Source organism: Macadamia integrifolia, unplaced genomic scaffold, assembly GCF_013358625.1.
Source record: "Macadamia integrifolia cultivar HAES 741 unplaced genomic scaffold, SCU_Mint_v3 scaffold3051, whole genome shotgun sequence".
In the NCBI taxonomy this organism is placed as follows: Eukaryota; Viridiplantae; Streptophyta; class Magnoliopsida; order Proteales; family Proteaceae; genus Macadamia; species Macadamia integrifolia.
In genome coordinates, this window is record NW_024869162.1 from 1,034 (window position 1) to 12,883 (window position 11,850).

At 39.2% G+C, this 11,850-nt stretch overlaps 1 protein-coding gene across 1 annotated transcript in view; it reads left to right on the plus strand.

Annotated features, from left to right (window-relative positions):
- Nucleotides 1–6,139: 6,139 nt before the first annotated feature.
- LOC122067669 (wound-induced basic protein) overlaps nt 6,140–11,850 on the plus strand; it is a 16,278-nt gene continuing 10,567 nt past the window's right edge. Inside the window, exon 1 of the mRNA XM_042631514.1 lies at nt 6,140–6,306. Within this exon, the coding sequence (XP_042487448.1) occupies nt 6,236–6,306 (71 nt within the window). The 5' untranslated portion in view covers nt 6,140–6,235. The remainder of the gene's footprint in view (nt 6,307–11,850) is intronic.

Consider the following 11,850-nt stretch of genomic DNA (forward strand, 5'->3'; position numbering starts at 1 on the left):
TTTAAGAAACCAAATCTCTTTGACATATTCCATCAAACACTTGACGAAGAAGATCAATACTCACGTATAACTCAATCAATGTGTTGCAAAAATAACTTCAGATCCAAAATTCATTTGAATTGCAAGAGAGTAAATCATTTCTCCATATCCAATGATACGAATATTGATCATATTTTGATTCAAAGGGAATAAAATGAAGAAAGAATCAAACCTGAGGATTTGAGATTCCAAAATTTTCTCCTAAGGAAGAGAACGGACAACCTAGTTGCAAGCAAACCTCTTGTTGAGAAGGAAAGTCACGAACAGGGTAAGAGTTGCGAATAAGGAGAGAGAGAGAGTGGGAGTAGGGTTTAATTTTTCTTCCTATTCTGGTCGGGAAATAAAAGGGGAAATTTTAATCTATAAGTAAAATTTTTTTCACATGTAAAATATATTTCTCTTGCAATCAAACATCTAAATTTATTTTCCCTAGGAAAAAAGTTTCACTTTGCATCAAAATTTGAATTCCCCTTGCAACCAAACAAAGCCTTCAAGATTGAGAAAATGCAAATGAGTGACTTGATGAATTGACATTTTTGTGGGAAAGGGTTAAGACAGTCTTCAAAGGAAATCCGGGTGCGATATGGTTGGTAAATTGTCATTTTGTACTGCTATTCAGTATGTGTGGAAAGACAGAAATCTAGGAAACGGGCTAACAAGTCTAGATCAAAGTCCCAAATTTGGGAAGCTATTTGTTTTAGAAATTAGGAGCAAGATAGCTAACTCGGTGGGTGTTGTCCCAAACAGCCTTATTTTTCACTCTTGGGGTATGTCCCTTGTCCACCCCACCTCCCCACTTTCCCTTCCTCTCAAGGGGGCGTCATAGCTGGAGGTTGCGTTGTAGTATTGTTTCTTCTCTTTCATTTTTTTACTCTCTTCCTTCCTTGAGGGGTCTGTTGTATTGTATTCTCTTGAACTTTGTTGAATATATTGATTATGGAAAAAGGTTGGCACTTTGTTGGGTGTCTAGCCAGCGTCATTTTCTGTCCTTCCCCTTTGAAATGATTCCCATGCCCTTCCCTCCCAACCCTCTCTTTGGTTGAGCCGCTAGCTTCAAAAAAACTAGTGGCGTGCCCAACCTCCGTTCATTGATTATTCATTAAAAATTTATAAAAGAGTAACACTAATTCTTGGTTTGGTAAAATCACATGTATGGGGTGAGGGAGGCAACCATTTATTTATTTATTCTTTTGTTGAAAGTGGGAGACCACCATCGACTTCTACCACATGGCAATCATGCACGGTGGGAATGAGTCAATGTTCACTAGTCATCTTATTGCATGGTGATATCCCATGAGTTGAGATCCTTGCATGGGCGTTCAGGTGAACTTGCACTTCATGTGTCAACACATGTCTCACTTATTGTCATAAAAACGGTGAAGATGAGTATTTATGAAAAGAAAAAGGAGAGGTGGTGATACATAAAGTATACATTAGATGAACATACATGCAGATGATCTAAGCTTGTACTCCACTATGGTTTATGATGCCATGTCATATAAGGAAATTGTTTCTTCTTCAAAAAAATTAAGAAAATTAGACATGAATTTGGACAACAGTTCCCCAAGGTTACTAATAAAGGATCATCAAATAGTAGAAGTGGTTGGATCAGCTTTATCAATAAAGGGAGTAGGAGTTATGTATTAGTAAGCCCAGATGCTTAATTATTAAGACGTCTCATTTATTACTATTCGATTTTCTTTGGTTGGGTCAGGTTGAACAGCCGCAACCCTTTCATCTAGATCGGCTCGAATGGACTCCTTTTCAACAATCGTTTGATGTTTCTCTGCAAGCTTTCACTCCAGTTCGACCGGTCCTCCATCGCTATCAACTCTGTTTCCACTTCCATGCTTTGATTGGTTATGCGGGGGAGATTTTTGGTAGAATTACTAGAATTTGAGGAGACTTCGACTTTTTCCATTAAATATGGGAAAAATTATATATATATATATATATTATGTTGTATTAGTGCTAGTAATGGACCAAATTGGCTAGGCTAAAAAGTACCTATATACTTGAACCAAGTTTTAAAATGCATTGATTTTGAACCAGGCTGAAGGGTTCTTTAATGAGATGTTGTATATATATATATATATATATATATGGGATTATATGGGATATATGCGACTAATGCAGACCTTATCAATTAGAGGGAATTATTGAGATTGCCTCATTTATGTCCATTTACATGTTTGGAACGAGGGTGTCAAAGGCTTAATGGTTTGCTTTCAGTTTGAATTTTTATGAATGATTTGAACCATATGAACAGGTGAAAGGGTTGACTTTCGAAAAACAATCATTTTTTAAGATTCAAATATAATAAAATGTATAGCAGCAATAGAGAGAAGATGAACTGTATCAACTTTCAAAATCATAGGTTCAATAGATAATGAAATAATCAAATCACGCAAAAGAGAGCATGCAGGAGTTCTGTCTGTAACCCAAGAGGCCCAACAAATCATATACGTTTAAGATTGTAGAAAGACAACATATCTGGGTTGTAGAATTACTTCAATGACATTTTCCATGTAGTAGAATGGTTGTCGTACCCATTGTTTTTCACGAATTATCAGAGACGACGATTTTGTTAGGCAAAGTTCCACCCCCCAAATCCAATAATAACAATAGAAGAGAGAGAGAGAGAGAGAGTTTTTGATATTAGGTCAAAAGTTATGTTCTCTTGTAATTAAACTGACCTTTTATTTATAGAGATCTGATCAGTTAGAATTTTTAATCTTAACGGATCTATACTGCCCCACATGGACGACCCATATATGAAATGGATTGAGAGACCCTATTCGATTAACTAAGACAATAATAAATACCAACTCGATTCTTTATCACTTTTACAAAGAGGACCGCAAGAGATAAGGGAGAGAAAATCTTCCAACATATCATTAACAACCACCCCATTACTCAACACTCAGAAAAAAAAAAAAAGAAAAATTATATGATTACCCACTTTTGGGTTTCTCTTTACAAAATTACCCACCAAAAATTTCAGTTAACAAAAATACCCAAAATTAGGTTTCTCTTTACAAAATTACCCACTTAAAGTTTAAGTTTACAAAAATACCAAAAATTGAGTTTTGGTATACAAAACTACCCACTCTAAGTTTTAGTAATAAAAAAATACATGATTATATGTGGAAGATGAAGAATCACTATGTTGGGTAGTTTTGTAAACCCAAACCTGATTCTGGATATTTTTGTTAACTGAAACTTTGGGTGGGTAGTTTTGTAAACCCAAACCAAATTTTGGGTATTTTTGTTAACCAAAACTTATTGTGGGTAATTTTGTAAAAAAAAAACACAAAAATGGATAATCATGTAATTTTCCCCAAAAAAATTTGAATTAACATGATTAGATTTTAAATTAAAAAGTCATGTCAACTTCTATGACATTATAATCCAACCACACGTAATGCTAATTCTCATTTGATTTATTACCCTATTTTGTGTGGGTCTCCAATGGTCAAATGTGTTTTAATTCTTTTTTTTTTATTTATTATCCTATTTTGTAGGGGTCTCCAATGCCCAAAATCCCATTTGAGGTGTTCAAAATCCCGGGGGACTGCTTTTTTCGGTAGAATCCGAGAGACTGTCTAACTAGTTTAACAATCATTAAGGCGAAGGTAAGGAAAACCCTATTTTGAAAGGGTTATATTATTATAGTCGATCAGAGGATGGCATCATCAAATTATTTCCCATCAACATTATAGCTTACCCATTATGGTTATATTAGAAAATGGATCAGTTCAGTTGAAGATTTGGAAAGCAATAGAAGACCTTACCATTGATGGTAACAAGATATAAGGGACTTTGTAATGACAAAAAAAAATATATAAATATAAATATAAATATAAATATAAATATAAATATAAATATAAATATAAATAAAATAAAATAAAATAAAAATTACGTACCTGTGAAAAAAAAAATGATGCATTTAACAACAAATTATCACTACATTTTGAAGGATATAAAGGGATAAAAGGGCATATCCTAATTATGGCATAAAATAAAACCATGAAAAGTAGCATTAGAAAAGTGAAACTTAGCCTTATCTCAACTAATTGCGGTTAGTGTCAATGACTTTTGATTTGCAATTCTATCACTTTAAATTAAACCATATCAATTGTTAGTTTGCAAGTATTTTATATCCCCTTATCGTCATTGCTTCCACTCGTATCACCATTGGTCATCTCTTATCCTTTCTGTCACCTTACTAGCCAATTATTATCTTCATCAGACATTTTGGAAGCATCTCAATTATCTTCCCTCATATTTTATCTATAGTTGCAACTCTTAATTAGTTCATCAAGCAAAGTCAATGCATTTTATAATCTCATCATTATGATACGTAGTTCATGTATATCAAACATCTACATTTCAGTTACACTCATCTTATATAGTAATAGATAGCCCCTTCATAAATCAACTAATAATTTTTAATAGAACCAACAACGTTCTTCAAGACTAATGCACCAAGCACTTGTTACGAGCATAATTATCCTCTGCAGTGAGTGTGGCTGTGCGGTGACCATCGGATGGCTAAGATAACCTTAGGGCGCATGCCCGAATTGTCTCAGCCATCTGATGCTCACCGCACTGCTGTACTCACTGCAGAGAATAACCGTTCCCTGTTACAATTGGAAAAACTATTTTCATCTAAACTTTATAGGGTGAAGAGATTTTCAACAAATTGTTATAATAATAAAAGGTCCCTAATTCGGTAACTGATGATTATGTACAGTACAATTGTAAATTTTGTCATGCTTCAAATAATGGTCAAAATGTACAAGATGATTTATCTTTGGAACATAAACATTCAGGGGAAAAGTTTTTCCGGGTGAAGAAAAAGCACGCCCATCTAGGCTCAATAGTTCCTTTGATTGCTCCCCGATTCCCTTAGCACACCATCCGAACTCCACGATTAGGGTGAAGGAAAACTGCCTGCAACATTTTTTTCAATGACACTTTTGTTTTATTAGTTTAGCTTGAGAGGGGGGGGGGATATACTTGAATCTATAAAGGGTAAAATGAATTACCATTGACTAGGCTAGAACAAATCGATAGCATTTTATGACTTGATATAAATGCATTATATGATCCACCTCTTCGTAGGAGGTTTGATTTGGCTGTTCTGTATCACAATGAGCTAATATAGAAGTGGACATCACAATGCAATATTGGATACAAAGTTGGAACATATTCAATTAGCATGGCATCAGATTCAATTGGAGTGTGTAGATCGTTCTAGCTTCAAAGTGTGGTATTTATTGCGAGCGAGAAATGATCTCTAGTTTTCCAACACAAGGGAGACTTTGGCAGAGGTTATTGAGGCACCATAGAAGGCATCCAAAATTTTTGCAAGCTCAAACACAAACGAAATTTGATGGTACAATGGGTAATGCTACAAGGTCTTAGCCGGTGAATCAAGTGTGGGTACCTTCTCATTCTTTCTACAAAATTAACATGGATGCCGCTTGGGTTCGTGACCAATGGAACGAAGGCCTTGATGTGCTGATCAGTGATCGTTCGGGTTGACCATGTCTCACAAAGTCAAAATCAGCCTCGTTTGGCAACATCCTCTTATAAGAGATGTTGGCAATCAGGAGTGGCCTATTGGAACTTTCGTCAAACAATTTACAAGATTGATTGTAGAAACGGATAGTCAAAGAGTTTTATATATATATAACCCACACATCATCTAACGTTCTTAGGGAGATTAACACGATAACTAACTACCTAGCTAGGAAAGCTTTGTCAGTGATGTGTATCAAAATTTGACCTATTTTCTTTCCAATGGTTGTTGGAGGCTTGTAACTCTGCGATTATATGCTCTGCACTTGGAGATGATAATCCCCTTTTACCAAAAGAATCACTCTGCAAGAAACCATTATTTTTCGTGAAATTTTATTATGGGCTTCTTCTGTGGGTCAAGTTTAGGCCAATTAGAGCAGGCCCATGAATTCCTGAAGGGTGCAGCACGGTAGGGCACTAGGGCGTCCTTTCTGGCTTTTATTAGAAGAAATAGGAGAATATTTTCAAAAGAACAGAATTCTCATTAACGTATACCCTATAAATGTACGCCTTCTAAAGAAGAAGGACGACACAGCGATATCTTACGAAACTAGGGTTTTTTGAAGCTAGTGTTCTTGACGCCTACTGCGTATCACTTTGCATCACTGCAATGATTTACGACGTAAACTCACCCCTCTTCCGATCCTTCCTCAGCCAGAAAGGCGGGGCAGCTGATAAGAGGTACTTTTGATTCTTTCCATCTTTCTTTAAATTTTGTATCTGAGATCTGTTGTTTCAATCTGATGAACAGTTCCTGTTTTGTTTTCCCTTTATTCAGATTACGTTTAATTTGTTTATAAGTAGGACTTATATGTTGCCATCTCCATATTCAATCTCCTTATTCTAATGGTCTTACAAGGTTACAGATGTTGTAGTTTGGCTGTTTTGATTTTTTGGTTTATGGACTTGACCTTTTGTTTCATTAGGTTTCATAAACACTATCTAGTCTTGGAGTGTCTTGTATCTTTCGTTTTTATTGAACATCTCACTGAAAGTAGATTTATATGGTTATTAATGGTCGTGAATGAGTTATCTCATGGGTTTCGATTAAATGTTTCATGGAATAGGATCAAAGGGCGTGTTCAGGGTGTAAAGTTTATTTTATATTGCCTGGCATCCGGACACCTGAATTTGTTCTAGAACTGGTCTCTTGAGACTGCCATGTGGTCTAGACTGGTTTATGTTGTGAATCTACTTGCTTGGTTTGGGATTAGGCTTACGGTGTCTTCGGTTTTTAAATCTTGTTGGAGTTGGAGCAGCTTGGATAAAGGGGGAAAAAAAAAATGATTCCCCCCACACCCCACACCCAACACCCAAAAAAAAAAAAAAGCTGGGTAACCCTGTCTTCTTAGATGCTTGCTCGTTTACTTCTTTCTCTTATTCTGCGTATTTATTTTATTTTCTAATTATTATTGTCTATCCACGTTCAAAATTTTGGTATTATTTCACTCTTACCATTTCTAATCTACAAAGCACCGCTGGTATTCTCTTTTTGACCTCAATAGATTTTGACTTAACAGAGTATGCTACCCGCCTGGCTTGAAGAAATAAAAAACCCCTCTTAAACAGCCCTATTGGCCTTTCATCCCTTGATATAAAACAAGTCTATTTTTTTTAATAATATTTTCCCCTCAATTTTGACTATGCCACCTTTCAATTATAAATTTAGGGAAAAGGTTTTGCACATGGACATTGTGTGGAAACCTTTTTGCACGCCCAAACAAAAACCCTGTAGCAATCCAACTCATTATCTCCTAAACCCCCCACCCCCCAAAAAAAAAAAAAAAAAAAAAAAAAGAAAAAGAAAAACCCAATTTGAAGATTTCGAAAGTGGACTTCCTCATTCTCTTGCATTAGTATATGGGCGTTGGAGGACACCCTTGCCCATAAATTTATTACTGCAGGGTTTTTGACCATGCCACTTGATACTGTATTTAGCCTTTGCTTTTTTTTTTCTTGGTTGTTTATTTGGGTTTTGGTCATTGGTGCTATGTGGGTTTGGCTTTAGAGCCAAAGTGGCAAACCTGACTATACTTAGAACGCATATAGCCATGGCTGGTCTTGCTGCCATATTTAGGGTATATTAGGCCTTGAAGAAGATGATGGGAAGTTTTTTTGGTACAATTGAGAATAGACTTACAGCTGTGCATGCATCTATGGATAAGATGACTGCTGCCATCCTAGGAACTTTGTGATGGGAAGGACCCTGCTATCAGTGCCTTGATGGTGCCTTTTCAAATTAAGTGCCTGATCCTACATCATGGTTCCTAAATACTTCTGCATTGGTGCAACCATACCTACTTAAGTATAGGATGAGATGGTAGAGTTGGAAGGATGTACAGCTTTATAGCTCCTAGACGTGTGTTTTATAGTCGGAACACTTTCCTAGTCACAGTACATAAATGAGATTTTTCATGACACATTATAAATACAACACATATATGGGAGGATCCTCTTCAATCTGGTTTCAAGAGCTACACTACCTTTCGATTAGGTGAAATCAAATGAATTCCCTTTACGGGAGATCGAAGATCGACGGCCGTGACTGTTGAGAAGGAACGAAGATCGATCTGAAGTCGACGGCCGTGACTGAAGTCGACCGTCGACGGCCGTGATCTCGACGGCCGTGACTTGGGGAACCAGATTGAAGAGGATCGAAGATCGAGAATCGAAAATACACAGTTGAAATCTCAAATCGATCTGAAGTCGACGGCCGTGACTGTTGAGAAGGAACGAACCCTGCCTGAAAACGAAGTGAAACGGTTGCTGGTTGCGGTTTTTATTTAAAGATGAAGAAGACGAATGAGAGGATTCTCAGGAGCTTCGATTAGACGGACTTGAAGGAAGCTGTGTGGGCGACTGAACAGATCTGCGACCAGATCTGCGAAACGATTGATTTTCCTCCGGCGGACCAGATCTGATCGGCTCCGGATGGGCTTAAATGGTTTTGGACGCATTTCAGGTCTGAGATTCTCCAAACCTTCACGGTCTTGTCCATTGTAGCAGAGTAGAAGAGAGACAGAGGTTACAAAGAGCCGTGATCTGCTCTGCTCTGCTCGGACCTGCTCGGCGGGAGGAAAAGATACAAGAAACGACTTTCTATACTCGGAGAAATCTCCCTCACCCTTCGGACGCCGTGAGAACTTCAGATCTGATCGGATCTGCTCAGATCTGCTCGGATCTGCTCGGATCTTCTCGGACCTGCCCGTCGGACACCGTGAGAATTTTCTTTGGAACTTCACACGCCCCGTGAGAGAGAACCGTCTCTGCTCGGATCTGCTCTGAATTCAGATTGGAGAGCAGGGGTATCACCGTCGACCGTCGCCTGAGAACACCAATTTGGAGGAGATGATGGCTGAGTCGAGTAAAGATACTAGAATCGGACATGAGCCAAAGGATGGCTGGCCCCCGGATCGTGGTAGACAGGCTTTGATTACTGATTTTCTGAAACCAGATTTTCCAAGGAAGGTTTCCAGATCGGCTTCTGCTAATAATGATTCTAGATCTGTAGAGGAAGGAGAGGTTGATCGGGTCAAGGATGCAGATGAAAATAGGGAGAAGGTGCGACGATCCTACTCTACTGTGGTGGGTCATGCCTTGCCGGAAGTGGGAACTTTACCTGATCCTATTCACGCTGGAGCCTACACCAAGATCATAATCCCACAAGATGCCTATGAGGAAAGACTGCTTCGGTTCAGGTTTGCATTGATCGGGAGGACGAACTTTAGATACCTTTCAATGGATGACATTCGAAAGGAGGCGAAGGAGAATTGGAATCTAAAAGGCGGAGTGAAGATGGCTCCTATGGGGAAGGGGTATTTTCTTCTACAATTTGAAAGGGAAGGAGACATGGCAGCCATGTGGAGACGAAGTCTTACAAGAGTCTGTGGGCAGATCATCAGATTCCAGCCTTGGAAGGCAGATTTTGATGTTCATGCCAAGAACGTCAAAACCAAGTTGGTTTGGATCAGATTTCCTGACCTGCCACTGGAATACTGGCACGAGAGGATTCTGCTAACAATGGCCAAGGCATCAGGGAGACCTGTGGCACTGGACAGACGAACTCGATCTGCGGCAATGGGCGCTTTTGCGAGAGTCCAGGTTGAGGTTGAGATTGGAGCTACCAGACTCGAAGAAATCCAGGTAGAACGAAGGCAATCAGGAACTAACGAAACATTCTGGTTCAAACAAAATATTATTTATGAAGATGCCTTGATCAGATGTGGTTTCTGCAAAAAAATGGGACATTCTGTCCATGTATGTAGAGTGAGAATGGACGCAGAGACCAGGAAGGAGTCGCAGCGCAAAGAGACTATTCCAGGGGCGACCTATGTTGATGAAGAGGAAGGCGTCCAGAGCAATGGTCACCGGAATGAGAACAGTGGCCGCCGGAATGAGCAGAATCTGATGGCTGGTGCGTCTAACTTGGAAAGATTTTCCTTACTTTCGAAGGAACGATCTCCTTCCATGTTTGACTCGCACACTTTAAGGAACATTGATGGAAAATCAGTTATGCATAATTTGACTGGAGACATACAAATATGCCTTCCATTAGAAGAAGAAGGGAATATGGAAAGAAATAATCTAGCTGACACGAATTACTTGGATGATGGGGAGAATGACTTGGATGCTGGGGCGGATTCTATGGATGGATCGGATAATGGGTTGGTTGGTGGAAATGGGTCTCTTATGGGTCAACGTTCCTATAGAAATGTTGTTTCATCTTGTGGGGCCGGGAACAACACCCATAGGGCCATACAAGAGAAGGAATCTTCAAGCTCCATTTACCATGGTAGTGGTGATCGGGTGATGACCCTGTCTAGGCATGGTGAGCAACATGAGAATGGTCAGCGTCAAGCACTGCAATGGTACAATAATGTCATCTCGTCACTCAACCCTCTTGAGATTAATGGTGGCACGGTGGTGGTTAATCATAAGGAGGTAGAGCAGAGAGACAAAACTCTCTGCGAAAGGGAGGCTTTGGATCTGGTTACTGGAAGACAGGGAAAGGGGAAACACCTGACCAATACAGAGCAGACTTTGCGAAAGTCTGGCCGTATTGCCTCATCAAAAAAATAGTAAATGAAAGCCCTCTATTGGAATATTAGAGGGATAAAGAAGGCTGCTGCAAGGTTAGCTTTGAGGAATATTTTAAGGGACAAAAGACCTGATTTCCTTTGCATTGCCGAACCTATGATTGCCTCTGACGCCTTTCCTACGTTGTTCTTCAACAAACTGGGTTTTGACCCTGATTTCATCCATAACGAGCGTCTAGGCGGAGTCTCAAATCTATGGCTGATTTGGCGAAGAGGTGTAGCAAAGCCTGTTGTGCTATCGTCTTCTGAGCAGCAAATCTCTGTCTCTGTGCAATGGGCTCAGGAAATTTTCATCTTATCTGTAGTGCATGCCAAATGCCTAAGAGCTGCTAGAAGAGAATTGTGGACCGACTTGGTGGCAACCCATCCTGGGCTGACTACTCCTTGGATGATTCTTGGAGATTTCAATGCCACCCTTCTCTCTTCTGAAAAAAAAGCTCAAGGGGGAACCCAGGTCGTGCAGGTGCAGGAGGAATTTTTCGTGATCACAGGGGAGGCGTTCTTGGATCCTACAAAATTTTTATGGGTGTCTCGGGAGTCTTCGAAGCTGAAATCGAAGGCCTAATGGTGGGGCTGATGCGTGCTAGGGAGATGGGCATTCCATGTCTGTGGGTAGAGACGGATTCTAGTGCTGTTGCAATCTCTATCCAGCAAAATTCTAGTGCTGTTGCAATCTCTATCCAGCAAAATAAAATTCCATGGTTTGCTTTGCAGAGATGGATATTCCTCCAGCCATATTTGGAGAGTATAACATGGAAAATAACTCACAACTTCAGAGAAGCGAACTCAATTGCCGACTACCTGGCTAGAGATGCGGCGAAGACAGGGATATCAGCCATAAATGTTGACTTTCCTGCCAACATTAAGGATTTCATCAGAAGAGATGCTGATGGCAGACCAAACTATAGATTTGATTAGTGGGATTCTCTTTCCCCTGCTGATGGCAATGCCGAAGGTGGGGGTCAGGGAATCGATTTTAATTTTGATCCACTCTATTTTCTCAGTTTGATGTAGCTCTGTAATTTCTTCCTTTTTTCTTCCTTTTTAATATAATGACTTTCTAGCGAAAAAAAAAACTCAGTATTGAAAACTATATTATTTAGAAACTAATGCGAGAGAGAGAGAGAGA